The 21,548-nt window shown below is 43.3% G+C and overlaps 1 protein-coding gene across 1 annotated transcript in view; it reads left to right on the top strand.

Annotated features, from left to right (window-relative positions):
* TTC6 (tetratricopeptide repeat domain 6) overlaps positions 1 to 21,548 on the top strand; it is an 832,741-nt gene that overhangs the window by 350,186 nt on the left and 461,007 nt on the right. The window contains exon 14 of the mRNA XM_029598902.1: positions 1,128 to 1,303. Within this exon, the coding sequence (XP_029454762.1) occupies positions 1,128 to 1,303 (176 nt within the window). The remainder of the gene's footprint in view (positions 1 to 1,127; positions 1,304 to 21,548) is intronic.

Here is a 21,548-nt window from a genome sequence, read left to right as displayed (position 1 = left end):
AATTCTTCCCTGGCAAATGTCCACGTGTGGCTATTTGTTCCTGCTTGTCCGTAGAGAAAGTGAAGTTCCTTATCTGTAAGAATGTTCTCCATAGACAGCAGAACAAATCAGTCACACAATTCCTCCCATCTCTCAAAGTTGAAGATGAGGCAGGGAATAACAGATGGCTTGTATAGTGACAGCAGTGCGAGAACCCTTGCACATGCTCATAAAGACTGCAGTCTATGGAAGCTGTGAGAAAGACCTTTGTTCTATTTCAGCATTATCTCATGATGTCATCCACCTGTGTGGCTGATTTGTTTTGCTGTCCATGAAGAATACCTGTTACAGGTAAGCAACTGTGATTTCTCTTTCTCACTCTCTCCTTTTTTTATGGCAAAAACCCAGGCAAATTCAAAAAAGAAAAGGCACAAATTATTTTTTTTCTCTCTCTGGATTGGCTGAGAAGTGAATCCAGTTAATTCCATTGACTCCCAAAGACAAGTGACACCAGACACACTATTCAATGTCTTTGATGTCTCTGGTTTCTCCAAGTCTTCTGGCTAGTTTACCCTGTAGTTGCTTGATCTCCACAAGTAGAACACTCCTTGCAATGCAAGAATTGTTAGTTTTAAACATGTAATGCCTTTTAGATGGATAACCTAATAATTATCCATCTAAATGGCTTACCTGGGTATATTGAGCGCTTATCTGGCTAGAATATAGAGAAATAAGTCAGGGGTGTTCTGGCGGTGGGGGCAGGCAAGACATTCCGGTGAGGAGTGGAGTTATCCTACTAGTTAGCCGAATATGTTATCTGGCTAATTAGCTCAGCCGCTCAGCAACTGAACATTGCCCCCAAGCTGTTCCTACAGCACCTCTTTCTCTGCAGTTAGAGACAGTGTGCAGTTCCTGGTACCTTAGTGTCTTTTAGTATTGTTTGTTGCATAAGATAAGAGTCCAGTCTCAGTCATAGGCCCAGTTTCCGGTACCAGCACAGGCTACACTCAAAGGGACAGGAACACAAATTTTGGAAGCTGGTCACACTTGTATGGATCATCAAAGGATTGTCCTCAAAAGTCAATATGCTCATTTCGTAATAAAACTAAATTATTTTCAAAATTAACTTTTCTGATTCATCACCACAGATGCCTACATGTCAATGGCAGAAATCTACAAGAGTCAGGGAAATTACACAATGGCCATTGTGAATTATAGTCGGGCAATCAAGCGCAAACCTTCAAATGATGACTTTTACTTCAGAAGGGCAGAATTGCATGAAAAGAGAAAAGAATTGGTTTTGGCAATGGATGATTATGCCCAAGTATGTTTACATTTTCTATTATAGTAATGTAAGAGATTGAGTTGTATATTCTTACTTTAATTATATTTGTGTATCATTTTGATCTTTCTCCAAGGACAAGCAGGATAGCAGTCCTCACACATGGATGAAATCATCAGATGAAGCCTGGCCCGAAACTTTGATCTCAAAGATTCCAGAATTTTCAACATGCTGTACTGAGCATGTGCAGCTGTAGTTATCATGCTGCCTCCTAGGCAGAGTCCCTCAGTCTCTCTTTTTCCATGGAGCCGCATAGTCGCGGAAGCCATGTGGTCATGATATTTAGCTTTGCTCTCTCCTCCTAGTCCTTGTTGTGATTTTTCTAGAGTTGCAGCTGTTTTCTAATAGACTCCACTGTTCCTGTGGGGGGAAGAACTCATCCTTCCCGCATTCTAAGGAACTAGTCACCATGGCAGAAGTCCTGGACAACATAGCCTCCCTTCCTGCTTGCCTGCTTGCTGCTGCACCATCGGAGTTATGTCTGTTATCGGTTGCCCATGCATATCCATGCCAGTGCACCAATGGTCTGATGCATTGATGTCAGAACCACATCAGGGACCAGGTCTGCCATTGAGTGCTATGGTCACCCTTGATGCCATTGTGGTGCCATGGCTTCCCTCGATGCCATAAGGATAATCAAGGGCCATGGGTGCCATTGAGTGCCATGCACAACGTTGAGCACCTTTGCTGCTGGCTAGGACCCTTCCGCGCCATAGGTGTGGGGCATTGTCGAGCGCCGTGGACGTCATCAGTCACCATGGGCCCTCACTGCAGTGGAGTAGCGCCGAGTGCCATGGTGACCTCGCTGTACCAGAGTAATGGCCATCGACTCTGAGCGCCATCGAGTGCCAGTTCCCTTGATGCAACAGAGTAGCGGCATTGACCTTGAGCATTATTGAAGGCCGTGGACCCTCGATGACATCAAGTGCCATGATGACCATCATGTGCTATGGGTGCTAGTGATGCCATTTCCTGCCATGCCCGCTGTTAATGAGGTCAAGCACCATCACTGCTATGGGACTCCAGGATAGCCATCAAGTGCTCTGGTCATCTGTGGGGCCTTCAATTGCTGGGGCATGGTGGTGTGACCTGAGTGCCCTCGAGTGCCATGAAAGCCCTCATTGACAGGGCTGCCTTTGGGCCTTGAATGGCTTCAGCGCCATTGAGTGCTGTCGCCATCGACCAAAGGCACCCTCGAGGGCTGAAGCATCCTAAGTGCTCCATAGGCTGGTACCCTTGAGGCTATAGAGTGTTGTGGGTCCTCAGTCCCTTTTTAATGTACAGATGTATGCCAGCAGTGCCACTGAGCACCGGGGAGGATCCTTGGTGTGCCATTGATGGTCTATGGATGTTGGGCGCTGTGGACACCGACACTCTCGGGTGCCCTAAGATGCGTGTTTGTCATGTGGCAGGGTTACCACTGAATTTCAAGCACCAGAGTCCCTGCTGAGGCTGTTGTACGCCATGGGTACTATCAAAGAATACTATCGAGCTCGCAACATCAACGCTCTAGAGTGCATAGGTGATCCGGGGAACTGTTGATTTCACTGAACATCATCGGTTCCCTCGAGCACTGTAGTCTGTGTGCGTGTTGGTGCCACAGAGCCTCCGCCTTCGGGCACCACAGACATCATCGGTACCACCGGACCATCGATGCCTTTGGGCACCATGGGCTTCATTGGTGCTGCCGCAATTTCAACATCTGCAGGAGCCTCAGGCACCATCTATGGCACTGTATGCCATCAACGCCATCAAACATGTTGAGCACCTCTGGCATGGTCAAGCACCATCAAAGCCCTGGGTATGACATCATTCAGTGCCATAGATGTGATCCATGGTGCTATTGGCACCACAGACGCTGTTGCTACTAGGTGCACCGGCAGACACAGTCGGATGCCATCGGGTGCCACCGCAGAACACTATGGGCACTGTTGGGTACCATGGCCTTCCCTGACACTGTTTTACAATGGGAAGGGCAGTGAGCTACTCACGATAAGATTTCAAGAACTGCGGTCAGTTTCTCGGAGCATTATCTGGCACTGTGTGTGCCATGTGGGCACCGCCACAGAACATCGCCTACCGCCATGGACCGACACAGTTAGAGCCCCAGTGGAACTGGGGACAACACCATCACACTGTGCATGCTGAATCCATTAGTCGTTAGTGAGACATTGGAGTGCATTATGCGTGATCAGCTATGGCGGGGGTTGTCTACTCTTCCAAGCACCTCAGGTGTTGGTGGGCGGCATTCTCTTTGTTGGCACCAGGGAATGCTGCACCTGAGATAGCAGAGCCATCATCTCTTGTCAAGATATCAGCTTCTTTGTCTGTTTCGCACCATAGGGTGTTATGGGACACTAGCAAAGAGGGTGCCATCTCACACTTTTTGATTGCTTTTTGGCAATGTGCAGCACCAACTCTAACAAGGGGTGCTTTGTCCTTTCTGTGGCATGGGATTCTACCAACTACTGCTGCACAGTTGTGCATATATGCACTGCCATCTGCAGGGCGGGGTACTGATGCACAAGTGCTGGTCACCGTGCTTTTAAACTGAAGGGTACGGCTCTTCTAATTGCCCTCTAGTATATGGGTATGTTTTTTCTTGTGGCAAGCACAAGACATTGTGCGCCGCAGTCATAATTATGACTTAAGACTGCGTTCCTGATCAAACCACAATTATCGTAGGTACCAGGATGGTATTTTGGGAGTCTCCCCCCCACATATAGAAGAGGAATATGTCTTTCGACCCCTCCCACATTAGCTTATGCTTGAATCTCCTTCATGATGAAGACTTCTGGGCTCCATCCCTTGCAAGTTTCTTGCTGAACTGGAGTCTTGATTCTTCTGAATTGGTACACCTCCTTGCAGGCTAGGACCTGTGGGTTTTGAGGGACAGCAGCGGTGGTCGTTTGGACTGTTTTTGCTGGGGTCTCTCCAGTGATTACTGTGGTGGCCTATCTTATCTAACTGAGTGGCCGCTAGTGGCTGATTTGATCGCTTTTGAACCTCGGCGGTCAGCGACTGTATCCCACTCTCACATGGAGAGTAAGAAGGTATTTGAGTTTGGGAGGCCCCTATTCTCATTGCTTTCCTGTCCCTTCGGGGAGGGGAGATATGACTGGAGTTTCCAGAGGCGGCCCTTATAGATTTCCCCCTTGGATGCCTGGTTGTCCACCCCTACAAGGGTTGGTCCTCGATCTCTATTTCCAGAAAAAGCGATTTCATTGTATCTGACTGGCATGGGATCCCATGGGATCAGAGAGTAGAATGGTCGATAGCACTCTTTCTTTGGCCATCCTAAGGCGCAGGAGGTCTATTTTGTGAGGGAGCTATTCTGAATTTGTTCTTCCTATTGTACTCAGGGGCTCCCCTTCTGGGAGGCTCTCCAGCAAAGATTATGGGTTTCTCCCATGCGGGAGTCACCTTTTTGATACCTGCTGAACATAATATGCGTTTTCACGGGTGACCGCTTTTGCCAGTCATTCTCACATGTGAGACCTACCTCAGTGAGGAGGGTTCTACTACATTTGCATCCTGGTTGGCAGGTATGCCTTTCAACCTCTCACCATATCCATGCCTGCGTGAGTAAGGGTATGAGAGACCCTGCAACAGAGTAGCTACACTTTTGTTGTGATGGCTTGTGAGTTATCTTTCCCCCTCTCAGGAATAATCCTGTCTACATTCAGGGAGATCCTGGTCCTCACAAACAAAGTTCCACTTACTGGACTATGTGGTTACTTGGGGGAAGTAAATGTAATTATAATTTTAGGTATTGATACCTGTTTTATTTTAGGTAGTGATAGTCTGTTCTGAGATCAGAATGACCCTTCCTTGCTGATCTTTGGATTTCCAGGTCAGTGGATTTCCAGGACATTGAAAAAAAATCCTGTTAACATGGGATTTGCACTTGCAGCATCCCTGCTTTCTGTCTCATGGTAGAGAGTTTCTGGATTTTTTGGCAACTCCCTACTGGAATCAGCAGTGGATTGTTTGGTTGGAATTGAGATATACAGGCTAGCAGCTTTTTCTTATTCCTGCAGCCCCGGGGTATGCCTCCTTGTGTTCTTCACTCTTTCCGACTTCCAGTCGGAATGTTATGGAAGGAGGAGAGAAAAGCTAAGGCATTCATGTTATATCTTAGTATATACCTTCAGAGAACAGTATACCATCTGTATACCACATTTAAAACTAATCGGAGAAAGTTCTTTTTTACTCAACGCACAATTAAACTCTGGAATTTGTTGCCAGAGGATGTGGTTAATGCAGTTAGTATAGCTGTGTTTAAAAAAAGATTGGATAAGTTCTTGGAGGAGACGTCCATTACCTGCTATTAAGTTCACTTAGAGAATAGCCACTGCAATTAGCAATGGTAACATGGAATAGACTTAGTTTTTGGGTACTTGCCAGGTTCTTATGGCCTGGATTGGCCACTGTTGGAAACAGGATGCTTGGCTTCATGGACCTTTGGTCTGACCCAGTATGGCATTTTCTTATGTTCTTATGTTCCTATTTTTTTTTTTTTGCCCAGTTCTGGTCAGTACTGCCTTTAGGTTTTCATTCTTCACTGGGTTGACCAAAGTGCCTTCCTGCTCACTTGAGCTATCCTGTGGTCAGGATGGATAGTCCTACTCTAGACATGATGGTGCATGGGTGAGCTTCAGTCCTATCTTACCTTCCACCTCAGGGGTATGAGTTAGCAAACCTGTTTCAAGGATTGCTTTTTATTCCCTGGCACTCTTAAATCATCCCATCTGACCTGGGAGGTCAGATCTGTCTGGCAGTTTGGCAGGTAGGGTCTGCCATAGACCCTGATTTTTTTGTTGCTTATTCTTCCAAGCGTTGCTTGGTTTTTCTTCCCATTGTGTCTATCAGCCAATCATTGGGTGTGCTTCTGCAAATGCATTCTCTCCTTCAGATGCTAGTGAACTGCATTCTAGTTGTCTTGTGACAGCGAAGGAAACTTTGTGGTTTTTGTCCAAGGGATCTTCTTTTGTGGGTTCTCTATATCTTTTCCTGTATCCAGGAAATTCTAGGACTACTGTCACTGTCAGGGTTCGTTGTTCTGAAGCCCTGACTGTAATATTTTCTATGAGGCGAAGTATCCTTGCTGGAATTTGCATCACACCCCTGTCATAGGCACCTCTGCTACGCATCAGAGTTTTGTGTCCCATTCTGTTCTATGACTTTCTTTTATGTAGAACCCAATTCCTTTCCTGCCTAGACCCATTTTTGGGTTGGCTGCCTCATAGGCAAATGGAAGAAAGGTGGTGCTTTCAGCACTATGGGGTTCCCTGCTTTGTCCTGTTCAGGCAGCCTATACCATGGGAATCACATATGTGTGAGGTCTGTCATCATGCAAGTCCTCGAAGAAAGCAGAGTTGCTTATCTGTAACAGGTGTTCTTCGAGGACAACAGGATATCTCCTCCTCTGGGAGTTCATTTCTCCATGTATTAGCTATATCATGGACTGAGGGACTCCTCCTGCGCGGCAAGGTGATAACTACAGCTGCACACACTCAATAGAGCATGTTGAAAGTTCTAGAATCTTTGAGATCAAAGTTCAGGGCTGGGCTCCATCCGATGATGTCACCCATGTGTTTATTTATTTTATTTATTTATTTAAAATCTTTTATATACCATTGTTAAGTTATTTACCATCACAACGGTTTACAAGAAGGCACATATATTTTATTATTATTTATTTTAAGTTTTTTTATACCGATTTTCCTGCATAAAATGCATATCAAACCGGTTTACAATGAAACAGAATGAGCAGGAAGTAAAATTCCTTAGTCTAATACATTTAAACGTCAATAATGAAATAATTTTAAACAAAGCAAAAAGCTTTTTTAAAAACAAATATAGTAACATTAAGTATATAAATAAAAAAACATTATAGAAGTGCCAAAAAAGTAATTTGGTAACAATGTGTATTCTAATATATAATTATATAATGAGTTTTTGTCTTGCCCTTTTGCTACATGTGTCAAAGTTCAACTTACATATAGGTCTCTCTTGCAATTCAGATTCTATCTAAGGTTAACAGTGAGATATTGGATAAAAAAAATGACTACTGGGCACATAGTCACTAAGTGCTGAGTATTGAATTTATGATGCTTGCCTTTACTTGCTTTCCCCATTCTCTTTGTAAAATGCCTGATTAAACAGCCATGTTTTTACATTTCCTTTAAATAGTTTGAAATTTCTCTGCAATCTTATTTCAAGAGGCATTGAATTCCACAAGATGGGTCCTGCTAAAGATAATGCTCGCTCCCTGACTTGTGTAAGTCGTGCTGTCTTAACAGAAGGAACAGTCAGTAGTGCTTTGTTCGCCGATGTCAGATTTCTATGTGGCACATGTGCACGCAGAGCTGTGTTAAGCCATTCTGCTTTTTCATAGTGAATTAGTATATGTATTGAACATAGTGCTTTATATTGTACTCTTTGCTCTATGGGTAACCAATGTAATTCATCTAGTGTTTCAGTGATATGATCTCTTTTCCTTTTACCTGTAAGTATTCTTGCAGTAGAGTTTTGTAATATTTGAAGTGGTCTTATGGTCGTATATGGTAGCCATAATAGCAGAGCGTTACAGTAATCAGTGCTTGCAAAAATTAATGTTTGTAGGATGGTTCAAAAATTAGTTAGTGATAATAAAGGTTTTAACTTTCTTAGGACCATTAATTTGGCATATCCTTCCTTTACTTTGAGTGATATGTGCTGCTTAAGGTTCAGTTCTGGGTCTATTATTATGCCAAGGTTCCTTACTTTTTCAGCTAATTCCACTGTTTGATTATTTTTAAGTATTATTGGTGTTTGGATTAGATTTATATTTTTTCGTTCCAGGTGCAGGAATTCAGTCTTTTCAATATTTATCACTAGCTCCATTTGATTTAAAAGCTGTTTGATTATGTCTAGATAAATATTGGCTAAGTTTAGTGTTTTTTCAATTGTGTCATCAATGGGTAAAATTAGTTGTATGTCATCTGCATATATGTAGTGTACAATTCCGAGTCCTGCCAGTAGATGGCATAATGGTAACAGGTAAATATTAAACAATGTCACTGACAGTGCGACCCCTGTGGTACTCCTGTTTGTAAACTTTGACATTGTGTTTTTGATCTGAACCTGAAAAAAATCTGTTACTAAGATATGATTTGAACCAGGCAATTGGGTTACTATGTAAGCCTATTTCTTCCAGTCTTTTGATTAGTATTTCATGGTTCAAAGTGTCAAAGGCTGACGATAGATCTAATAGTATACGAATGTAATGTGTTCCACTATCAAAACCTCTTAAAATATTATCAGATAGTGAAAGCAGTAATGTTTCTGTGCTGTAATGTTTACCGAAGCCATGTTGTGATGGATATAGGATGTTGTTGTTTTCTAGATGTTCTGACAATTGTTTTTGGTCTGTTTTTTCTATTAGTTTTGCGATTAATGGTAAATTCGAAACTGGTCTGTAGTTATTCAGGCTCAAGGGGTCCATGTTTTTTTTTTCTTTATGATTGGTTTAATTATTACCCCTTTTAGTATGTCAGGTAGTGCTCCTTCCTCTAGTGATAGGTTTATAATCTTTGTTAATGTTGGGGTCGCTTGCTGAGCTATTTTTTTCACATCCATTATCAGTAAGGTGTCAATTTTATGGGGCGCAGAATTTATTTTTTTTTTTAACATGGTCTCTACTTCAAAATTTGACACTTCTGCAAACGAACACCATTTTGTTACATCCCTAGTATACATTTTAACCTCTTGTTTAGGTACATTTGGGATTTTGGTTCTCAAATTCACAATTTTTTCTTTGAAGTACTGTGCTATTTCGTTGCAACGACTCTCGGGTAAATTCTGAGGAGAGTTTGTTTTATCACTGGTAAGATCTTTAACTATGTTGAGAAATGTCCTTGAGTTATTCGTGAACTTATCTATTTTTGAACTGTAATACTTCTTTTTAGCATCTAGTATCGCTTTTTTTGTAATAGGTCAGGTGTGTCATCAGTAGCATGGGTTCTTCTTAGTGCTTGGGTAATTGCCAGGTTCTTTTGGCCTGGTTTTTGGCCTCTGTTGGAAACAGGATGCTGGGCTTGATGGACCTTTGGTCTGACCCAGCATGGCAATTTCTTATTCTTATGCTCTTATGTTTTCGGTATTTTGGCTAAATTTTCTGTTGTGTTATCCCTTTTCCAGAATGACATCCTGCTGTCCTCAGAGAACACCTGCTACAGGGAAGCAACTCTGCTTTTTACAGAAAAATAAAATGCTGAGTTCTATTTATGTAACAAAAGGATGAGAGTTGACAAATGTGTCATTAAGGGGAATAATTTTCATAATAGATGTTTGACTGCTATAATATATGTTGTATATAAATACTTTGAGGGAGACTTTAGATTGTTATAACTAAGATTTCTGTGTGTTTCTAGGGTGTGTTAAAGAAAATAGTTCATGGTATGAATTACTTATGTATGTGTAAACAGTTTGTGAAATCAATTATTTTGCTATGGGAATGTGCGAGAACTGTTTCCTGGAGAAGTAATCATAGTATTTGATTTTTCTGACCCATCCCATTCACATAGTTTCATATATAGATTGGTACTCCAGTTAGAAGTTTAGGAAGGAGATTTTTTACAATTAGATTTACATCAACAAGTGAATAATTAACTCTGATTTTAGCAATTGATGAACTGTGGTCCTATTGCAGGTCATTTATAAACAGATTTAACTATAATTCTTTATGTTATTATGTGTATTTTAAATTGGATTAAATATCTCCACTCCTTATATAAGAAACATAAGAACATAAGAAAATGCCATACTGGGTCAGGACCAAGGGTCCATCAAGCCCAGCATCCTGTTTCCAACAGTGGCCAATCCAGGCCATAAGAACCTGGCAAGTACCCAAAAACTAAGTCTATTCCATGTAACCATTGCTAATGGCAGTGGCTATTCTCTTAAGTGAACCTAATAGCAGGTAATGGACTTCTACTCCAAGAACTATCCAATCCTTTTTTAAACACAGCTATACTACCTGCACGAACACATTCTCTGGCAACAAATTCCAGAGTTTAATTGTTGCGTTGAGTAAAAAAGAACTTTCTCCGATTAGTTTTAAATGTGCCCCATGCTAACTTCATGGAGTGTCCCCTAGTCCTTCTACTATCTGAAAGAGTAAATAACCGTTTCACATCTACCCGTTCTAGACCTCTCATGATTTTAAACACCTCTATCATATCCCCCCTCCAGTCGTCTCTTCTCCAAGCTGAAAAGTCCTAATCTCTTTAGTCTTTCCTCTATAGGGGAGTTGTTCCACTTCCCCTTATCATTTTGGTAGCCCTTCTCTGTACCTTCTCCATCGCAATTATATCTTTTTTGAGATGCGGCGACCAGAATTGTACACAGTATTCAAGGTGCGGTCTCACCATGGAGCGATACAGAGGCATTATGACATTTTCCGTTTTATTCATCATTCCTTTTCTAATAATTCCCAACATTCTGTTTGCTTTTTGACTGCCGCAGCACACTGAACCGACGATTTCAATGTGTTATCCACTATGACACCTAGATCTCTTTCTTGGGTTGTAGCACCTAATATGGAACCCAACATCGTGTAATTATAGCATGGGTTATTTTTCCCTATATGCATCACCTTGCACTTTTCCACATTAAATTTCATCTGCCATTTGGATGCCCAATTTTCCAGTCTCCACAAGGTCTTCCTGCAATTTATCACAATCTGCTTGTGATTTAACTACTCTGCACAATTTTGTGTCATCTGCAAATTTGATTATCTCACTCGTCGTATTTCTTTCCAGATCATTATAAATATATTGAACAGTAAGGGTCCCAATACAGATCCCTGAGGCACTCCACTGTCCACTCCCTTCCACTGAGAAATTGCCCATTTAATCCTACTCTCTGTTTCCTGTCTTTTAGCCAGTTTGCAATCCACGAAAGGACATCGCCACCTATCCCATGACTTTTTACTTTTCCTAGAAGCCTCTCATGAGGAACTTTGTCAAACGCCTTCTGAAAATCCAAGTATACTATATCTACCGGTTCACCTTTATCCACATGTTTATAACTCCTTCAAAAATAAATATCTTTAATAGCAACATTGTTAAGATGCAGAGAGTTGTCCAGCAGTAGGATAGGGGATATGAAGTCTTTTGCAATAAATGCCACAAGTATGATTGTCTACATGTTGGTTAGTGGTTGTATGTGTGCATCCAGTGTAATGAGATCCTGACTGAGAGAGAAAGAGAGAGATATATGGAGGAGACCTTCAGGGAAATAGCAGCCCAGTCCCACCTCCAGTCATGCACCCCCTATGCCTCTATGGAAGAATAAGGTCATGTGGAAGGAGATCATCGCCTTAGTATTGAAAAATTTGATCCTGTAGCTAGGACTTGCCCTGCAGATGATGCACTATCCTCTCACACAAAGGATGTGTCTCTAGGAATGTGAACCCTGGAGGGAAGGGATAAGACTGCTATTGTATTCAGAATGTAGATAGCTAGGTGACTGGTGAGTATGAGGATTGCTTGATTATTTGTCTGCCGAATGTGAAGATAGTGGATCTCATGCATCACATAGATATGATTTTAGAGAGTGCTAGGAAGTTATTGGCTGTCATGGTACATGTGGATTTTAGTGATATAGGATGGTGCTGGAAGGAGGATCTGGATGCCAAATTTAGACTTTTAGGTAAGAAATTGAAATCCAGAACCTCCTGAGTTGCAGTATCAGAATTGTTCCCTGTTCCACACGTAGAACCTCATAGACAGGCTGAGCTCAGAAGTCTCAATTTGTGGTTGAGAGAATGGTACCAGAAAGAGAACTTTAGATTTTTTAGGAACTGGTAAAAACTTTGGGGTAGGAGAAGTCTATTCTGATAGGATGGGATCTACCTTAACAAGGGTAGAACCTGGCTGCTGGCTCTAACCTGCATTGCTCCCTGCAACCTCTTTAATCTCTGTAGTGGCTCTTTGGGCATCTTTGCAGCTACATCAGAGTCTCTCTTTTTGGCCCCTGCAATCTCCTTCTTGGCTTTCTCTGAGGCTGGTGCAGCCTGTTACTCTCAGTCTCCCTAATTTCCCAGCCGGTTCTGCCTGTTCCTTTTGGCTTCTACTGATCATAAACACAACCATGAAGTGTTGTCTGGAGAATGGGACTTTCAATAGTAGAAAGAGTAACAGTTGTTCTCTAAATACAAACAGATTCACCAAGTTTGCTTTCGACCATCTGCCATTAAGAGGAACATGTATTTAATTTCATCTTATTCATTTCCTTCATTATGTCCTTTCCCAGGTTCTTCCTTGAGTATAAACAGAATATATTTATATCAGAATATCACAAAGTTTGTAAACAAATGAAATAAGATGACAATTCCATTTGTGAAATCTGAGCCATGATGTCACCCAGAGTGGTTCAGGCTTGAAAGGATGGGCTGTAAGCCTTCGTACGGACACATTTCAATCTAATTTCTGAAAGATGGCATTGAAGGATTGATTAAAGGGCCATAAGAACATAAGAAGTTGCCATACTGGGTCAGAACGAGTGTCCATCAAGCCCAGCATCCTTTTTCCAACAGTGGACAATCCAAGAAACAAGTACCTAGCAACTACCCAAACACTAAATAAATCCCATACTACTCATGCTAGTAATAAGTAGGGATGTGAATCGTTTTTGACGATTTAAAACAATCGTCAGATATATTTTAAATCGTCAAAAATCATTAGAGCCGCGATACAATAGCAATTCCCCGATTTATCGTCAAAAAAATCGTTTTATCGGGGGAGGGGGGAGGGCGGGAAAACCGGCACACCAAAACAAACACCCTAAAACCCACCCCAAACCTTTAAACAAATCCCCCACCCTCCCGAACCCCCCCAAAATGTTTTAAATTACCTGGGGTCCAGTGGGGGGGTCCCAGCGCGATCTCCCGCTCTCTGGCCACGGCTGCGTTAATAGAAATGGCGCCGGTGGCCCTTTGCCCTTACCATATGACAGGGCAAAGGTAGTGCCGGCGCCATTTTGGTTCCTGGAACCCGACGTCACGAGTGCAGGAGATCGCTCCCGGACCCCCGCTGGACCCCCAGGGACTTTTGACCAACTTGGGGGGGCCTCCTGACCCCCACAAGACTTGCCAAAAGTCCAGCGGGGGTCCGGGAGCGACCTCCTGCACGCGGGCCGTATTGCCAATATTCAAAATGGTGCCGGCGCTACCTTTGCCCTCACTATGTCATACGGGCCGACGTTGCCCGTATGACATAGTGAGGGCAAAGGTAGCGCCGGCGCCATTTTGAATATTGGCAATACAGCCCGCGTGCAGGAGGTCGCTCCCAGACCCCCGCTGGACTTTTGGCAAGTCTTGTGGGGGTCAGGAGACCCCCCCAAGCTGGCCAAAAGTCCCTGGGGGTCCGGGAGCGATCTGCACTCGTGATGTCGGGTGCCAGGAACCAAAATGGTGCCGGCGCTACCTTTGCCCTGTCACATGGTAAGGGCAAAGGGCCACCAGTGCCATTTCTATTAATGCAGCCGTGGCCAGAGAGCGGGAGATCGCGCCGGGACGCCCCCACTGGACCCCAGGTAATTTAAAACATTTTGGGGGGGTTCAGGAGGGTGGGGATTTGTTTTAAAGGGTCAGGGTGGGTTTTTAGGGTTGTTTTGGTGTTGCCGGTTTTTCCCGCCCTCCCCCCCCCCCTCCCCCAATAAAACGATTTTTTAACCAAAAAAACCATGACAATCAGATTCCCCCCCCCCCCTTCAGCCAAAATCGATCGTTAAGACGATCAATCACACGATTCATATCCCTAGTAATAAGCAATGGCTATTCCCTATGTCAACTTGATTAATAGCAGTTTATGAACTTCTCCTCCAGGAACTTGTCCAAATGATTTTTAAACCTAGCTATGCTAACTGCCTTTACCACATCCTCTGGTATGTTGAATGAAAAAGAATTCTATCAGATTTGTTTTAAATGTGCTTCTTGCTAATTTCATGGAGTACCCCCATGTCATTGTATTGCCTGAAAGAGTACATAACCAATTCACATTTACCCATTCTAATCTTGTCATGATTTTATAGAATTCTATCTTATCCTCCCTCAACTGTCTCTTCTCCAAGGTGAATAGCCCTAACTTCTTTAACCTCTCCTCATAGAAGAGCCATGCCATCCCCTTTATCATTTTGGTTGCCCTTCTCTGTACTTTTTCTAGTGCAACTATAGGGGCCGATTTTAAATAGTACACGCACGGGGTACATTTGTGCATGCTACCCGGCGCGCACAAATTATCACCCAATTTTATAACATGCGTGCGCTGCTGCCCCCGGACCGCCCCTTTTTCGAAGCCCTGGGATATACGAGCGTCCCGGGGCGCACACAGGGGTAGGTTTTCAGGAGTTACGCACGTATCTTATGCGCCTAACCCTTTGAAAATCTACCCCATATCTTTTGTGAGATGCAGTGACCAGAACTGCACACAGTACTCAATGCTGTTTCAACATTGAGCGATATAGAAAGATTATGATATTCTCTGTTTTATTCACTATTATTCTTTCCTAATCATTCCTAACTATGGAACTATACTGACTGCTGTTGACTAGGGCAGGCTGTATCAAATAAGATTGCAACTTCTCTGTGTTCTGTATCTGAGGATAAGTTCGGGAACCAAGAAAAATCTCACTCTCTCTACTCAGGCCAAGATTTAGAGTTCTGACTGTTGAGCAAGGAGGTGAGGAGAGTCAATCCTTTTGAAGCAATGACGCAGTTCTTTGATGTACAAGTCCTCTGAGAAGCAAAAGGTATAGAAGAATTTACCGCATCCAACGTGGCCACATCTAAAGATGAGTTGTGCTTCCCAAGCACATTTGATAATCCGCAGGCTCAGATAGAGGCCTTCAACAGCATGCATACTTTTTCCTGTGGGAAAAAGGGGTAGGTCTGGGGACAGTCTTGAAAGCTTGTGGAGTTCATTTTTAAATCTCTTCACATACTTCCCAGCTAGGAATTTGCACCTGCAAACTCTGAGGGTGCATATGTACCTGCTATGCCCACCAGAAAAGGGATTTTCAAAGAGAAACTGCAGGAAGTTTTCCTTTGAATTTTGGTGGCAGGTTTGTACCCACGGGTCTGCAAGCTCTAAGGGGAGGCTTAAAATGAATATGCCCATCTCCTACAAGGCTGAGCTTAGTGCTGTCATGGCAAAAATTTGAATTGGAACTGGATAGGAGGATCATTTATGTGTTTGCTTGACACGTCAGCTGCGTCGAGGTCTGAACCTCAAGTCCACTTGTTATATCTAGTAATCCATTGCTTGGTGTCTCCCTTTCAGCACTAAATATGACAGCATCATGACCAGTCTTTGTGCTAATGAAGGTGGCATCCATGCTAAGCATAAGTCAAACAGATTCAAGCAAGAATATTCTCCTAATTAACAATCTTACTGAACTTTGAGGCTCGAAGAGTTAAGTTTTAGGTCAGGTCTTGTTTCAGTGCTTTTGCAGACCTCCTTAGTACTCTTTTTTTTTAGCTGAGTCAGAGTAGGAGGAATCCTGATGTCCTGCATATCAGTCAGAGAAGTACTCTTCTGAAGAGGAATATTTAACTGACCTCCCATCAGGACCCTCTCTGCCCTAGACTAGAAAAATGTCTTTGCCTGTAGGCTTTTTCTTCCTGGATTTTGTCTAAAGAAATGTTTCTCATCCCAATCCTCAGGGCACACCTTGCCAGTCAGGTTTTCAGGATATCCACAATGAATATGCATGAGTTAGATTTGCATGCATTATTTCCATTGCATGCAAATCTATTTTATGCATATTTATTGTGAATATCCTGAAAACCTGACTAGTTTGCTGTACCCTGAGGACTGGGTTGAAAAACACGGTCTAGAGCAGTAGTTCTCAACATTTTTCTGTCAGGACACTCCTGATAGATGGTTCTCACATACATGACACACTGAAACATGGCAGTCACAAGATTAAATATAAATGTACACTTTGCATCCACAGGAACCCCCCACCCCTCAGCAATGGGTATAAAGCAGAGCTAGAACATTCCCCGTACAACTCATCATACAAAAAATATATTCTGGTGTTATCTCAAAAACAGCAACACAAACTCCCTCTACTACCAGGCGCAATAGCCCTACTTATAAATAGACAGCAGTTCACCATCAATGCATGTTCTATTGAAAAAACACAACAAATAAGCAAGCCAAAATACGGGTTAGGAATATGGACGCTCGTAAAATTGGGCATCCGTTTTCCTAACCTGACCCACAGGCACAAATTATTTATTTATTTATTTTTTTACCTTATTGGTTCCTCTGACTTAATATTGCTAGGATATTAAGACAGAGGGTGCACAGAAAAGCTGTATTTTATGCTTTTCTGTATACTTTTCCTAGTTGCTCAGAAATTAATGCCTGCCCTTGGGCAAGTGCTAATTTTTGAGTGTAAAATGTGTGGATTGGCCGCACATTTTTTTTTTCAGTATCCTGGATGAATAACGAATAGCCTCATCAACATGTATGTGATGAGCACTGTTAGTTTCCAGGAGCGTTGGACACATGTTTTTGACATGCTAAAATCCTTACTGTCTAAGGGGTAGTGAACGCACGTCAAAAACGTGTGTCCTAAACTGCATAAAACGGCATGCTAGCCCGGGCGCACTTTATTGTATCAGCCTGAAGGTGAGGTATTTTACTAGCCATGCTAATTAAATACCTCACCTCGTTCTCACACACACACAGACCTGACCTTCACCTAGTACAGAAAGACCAGAAATTACAAACAGAGACAGAAACTAGAATGGAAACCCAAAAAAGCCACTCTGCATGCAGTGCATTCCTGGAGAAACCTAACATACTCCCAGAATCTGCAATGGTACACACAAAGTAATTCACACAAAGTTACACCTGCATTATGGCATGCACTCAAATAGAACAACCCTACCTATGAAAAGGCAACTCTACAAATATTAAACCAGGCCCTGAATACCAATGTACCTCCAGTTAGTAAAACAGAACAAGCCAAGCTACTATAGATCCCCACACAGAAATAATTGTAAAATTATACTAATAAATGTTTCAAAACAGCTGATGAACAGAACAACATCTAAATTAAAAACAATTAAAAACTCTTAAAATTATTAAAAAATTATCCAAACGCCAATAAAATATTTCAAAACAGCAGCACATCACATAATACCCAATAATTAAAATGGAAGTCAATCAAGAAAAATGAACTTAAAAAGCCACCTTAACTTACCCTCTCCAGCAGCTTTCCTTCTCCTTTCCCTTGCAGGCCAATAGCACACACCAGAAGCAGCAGTGGTTGCTTAAGTTCTCGCCTCATGGTCCTCTTCCTTAGGGTCCACAAGCTGGTTGACTGTTTCACTCCCACTCCTCCCTCCCCCAGAGTATAAATGGTAGCTGCAGCAACCTCCTCTAACCCCACAGCCCAAGAAAGAAGAATCCCATTGACCGTGGGGGCTAACGCTGCTGTCTCCCTTGCTGATCGCTGGCTGCTTCTGATTTTGCTTCAGGCTTGCGCTGCTGCTTGAGGCTGATGCTGCCACTGCTTTTCAATGCAGCATGACTTTTCTTCCCGTGTGTCCCTCTACACATGCCCTCACACGCGCACACACACACACACACACACACTTCCTCATGTCAAGGCCTTGCTCCAGTCTTCCTTTCTCCGCCACCAGCAGCTCAGGGCTTCTCTCTCGCCTTCATTTCTTCAGATGCTGGCCCTCTCTCTCTTTCCTTCCTTTATTTCTTCAGCTGCAAAGGCCCCCTCTGGGTCTTACCCTTTCTATCACCGCTGCCTCCACCCTCCAGGTGTGAGATCCCATCCCTTCCCTTTCATTTACCCTTCTCCCTTCCTTTCTCTCCCCACTCTACACCCTTCTCTTTGCTCCATCTATCTCTTTCCCTCCCCCTCTCACACCATCTTTCATTCACTCCTTTCCCCTCCCATCCACCTCACTCATCCCTTTCTTCTTCTCTCATTTCTTCCTCTACTCTCTCATCCCAACCTCTCCCATCCCTTCCCTTCCTCACCTGCTTGGTCCAGCCAGATCTTTCTTGGTGTGACATTGCCTCCCAGTCAGTGGCTGTGCTCCTACAGTGCCCCATTGTTCTTTTTCTATGGGTGAGGCTTGGCCTCCCCATTGCACACCCTGTGGTGGTTCACCTGAATCCACTTTCCCTTCCTTCCCTCATTAACCCACGGCTTCTTACCCTTCCCACTTACTCACATCCTCTTCCCTTTTCCTTCCATCCCCTCTCACTTTCCCTTTCCTTCCCCTCTCACCTCATCCACAACCCCTTCCATCTCCCTCAGCCCTCCTCCACTCCCTCTTTTTCCTGGCAAGCTTTAGCTCTGCAGACAGATGGTGGAAACCCAGCCAGCGCACCATTTTTCTTTTTGCCGGAGGGGCCTGGTATGTCATCAAATCATGCTGCTGCACCCACGCGGAACTCTCTGCCTGCTGGCAGTCAACAAATTGTCCTCCCGGTGGGGGTGAGAACCTCACTGGCACATCGCTTAAATCATGCCGCTCGCTTTCACGAACACTGCTGCCATGCCCCTCCGGGCTTGAATGTTCCTTTAGCTCGGGCAGGAATGGCAGCAGTGCTCATCGAAGAAATGGGTGCTTCTCGCTGGGGTGGAGGAGAGGGAGGGAAAAGCAGCGGGAGACAGGAAGTGCGCGACACAGCTGCCAGTGCTTGGCGACACACTGGTGTGTCACGACACACAGGTTGAGAACCACTGGTCTAGAGGATGGTTCAGGCCTTTTATTTGAGTTGCTGGTTGAAGATGAGCCAATTGTACTCTCTGCTTTCTAAGTACCTGGGTGTTCCTAAAGAAATGGTGGCAGCACCCATCAACTATGTATAGACCAGGATATTGGATCTGTTGATAAGAAAGCGAATACAAACCATCATATCCAGAAAGTGGAGAGATTTGCCAAACTCTAGTTATCACACCAGAGTATAGTGATCAGATTAACCTTGAAAGGGGTCAAGAAGTTGAGAATTCATGCTTTGGTACCCCTTGCATGTGAGTTTCAGAATCTGAAAGTTTTTGGGACAAAGCATTCCTAGAATACTATGCTCCAGTTCTCCATAGCTTCTTAATCGAGTTCCATGATGCAGTACTTTTATACAATCATGGAATGGGCTCAAAGATTCAGTTTCTCCCTCAAGAGAAACAGGCAGAATTTTATCACCTGTTTGAAATTGATAAGGAGTATAAAAAAGAATCTGGTCTGTATGGTCTACATTGCTTTTGAAATGGCATTAAGTGTCTCTCTCATGGCTGTTAAAAGCCACATACTCACAGGGTTGTGGACCTCAAGCTTTTGTGAGCATGTACAGTAAAGGCTCACGGATGTCTCTGAAAGTAGAAATCTCTTTGGAGATAAGGTTAAAGTGATGGAAGAGCTCATGAATGACCCCCATTTTAGAATCTATTCACCATTGGCTCTGAATCACCCTCCACATTTTGGAGGTTTCAGAATGGATCATCTAGGAAATAGTTTTTTCCTCAAAAGCTATTCTTGCCAGCATCTACTTATTCAGGTATTGGGGCTCAAGGCCTTGCTACTGCAACCAAAGGAGTTCTAAGACCTATACTGCAATTCATTTAAAAACAGGTATCAACAGGCCAGCATTTGTAGCATGTTCCAAACCTCTGCCATATTACTCATATAAGCAGCTTCATCAAGTTTTTGTACCAAACAGCATCTTTATTTTCCTACAGCCTCTGTTCCTTCATAGATATGTAACTCTGTCTTTCAGTGGATATTCAGTGGTCCCTACAAGTTCTCAATGGGGATTCCTTTCAAAATCCCAATGAGGTTGGGTCTCATGTCTTACTGTTCCCTTTTTCTTAGTCAGGGTGGGAGTGGGGGGGGGGGGGGTTCAGTTATAGCTTAGGGTTCCTCTAAGGGAAATGTCAACTGTCTAATGGGCAGGAGATGGTTTCTGTGTACTGTTTTTACTGGTCCTTCTCCCCACTCTGGCCTTACTCAGTAAACAGGCAAGTTGTTCAGTTTTTCCTTAACAACATAGGGGTTAGACCTCCACCTATTAGCAACTTTTTGTCTGTCAGTCAACCCCCAGTTCTCTAAGAATCCTCTGTCTCATGCTGTCAAGTCATTCTGCCTTACCTCAGCCAACCTATAGGCTGCTTCCAACTGTTCTTTTAGCCTCTTCACAAAACTTTGAAAAACCTGAGGCAATGACCCATCTACTGAAACTCCAAAACACGAATCAATTGGTAACCGGGCCTCTCACCCAGACATCAGAAAATATGGTGAAAACACTGTAGCATCATTATATGTGCAGTTGTAAGCATGCACCAAATAGCTCACATACTGGCTCCAGTTCCTCTTTTGATCTGGCTTCAATGTCCCCAACATGTTTAGAAGTGACCTGTTAAACCTCTGAGGCTGGGGGTCCTAACCCCAGCCAACTGCAGCATCTCTTTAATGAGTCTGCTTTCAAAATCCCTCCCCTGGTCAGAGTGTATCCGGGCTGGGAGTCTATAGTTCAAAAATAATTTCTCCCATAATATTCAGGCAACAGTCTCTGTTCTCTGGTCCTTGGTAGGGTATCCCTGTGCAATTCTTCTGAAATGGTCTGTCACAACCAGAATGTTTTCTTTACACTGGGAGTCCATTTCTAAAGTCAAGAAGTCTATACATACCAAGTCCATAGGGCTTTGACTAGTTATGTTTATCATCTCTTTTGCTCTGTGTGATAGGGTCTTTCTTTTTATACAACTAGTACATTGTCTACAATGTTTTTCAATGTATTGTGAGTGTTTAGGCCAATTGAACATGAACTTCACCAGTTGTAGGACCCTCCCTACCCCCATATGCTCCATATCATCATGGAGAGATTGTAGCACAGTTATGTGGAATTTTTGTGGTAAACACAGTTGTTCGGGATGACCTGAATTGTTATCTTTCGTTTCTCTTTACAGTTGCTGATTCTGAACTCCAATTTATTTTTCTCTCAGTTTTACTCAGAGTGTGGCTTGCATAAGCTTCAGGTCTTAGTCCTTCAGGATGTGGCTGATATAAAACTGCCCCTAAGCCCACCAGGCAAGCATCTATATGCAGTTCATAGGGTTTGCCTGGGTCAGCAAAAACAATTACTGGTGCACTACACACTACACAGACATTGTATGATCCTTCTAAAGGCAACCTCACATTCTT

Source organism: Rhinatrema bivittatum, chromosome 4 (assembly GCF_901001135.1).
Source record: "Rhinatrema bivittatum chromosome 4, aRhiBiv1.1, whole genome shotgun sequence".
Lineage (NCBI taxonomy): Eukaryota > Metazoa > Chordata > Amphibia > Gymnophiona > Rhinatrematidae > Rhinatrema > Rhinatrema bivittatum.
The sequence above is the reverse complement of the archived record's forward strand: the minus strand, read 5'-3'. Positions and strand labels throughout refer to the sequence as shown.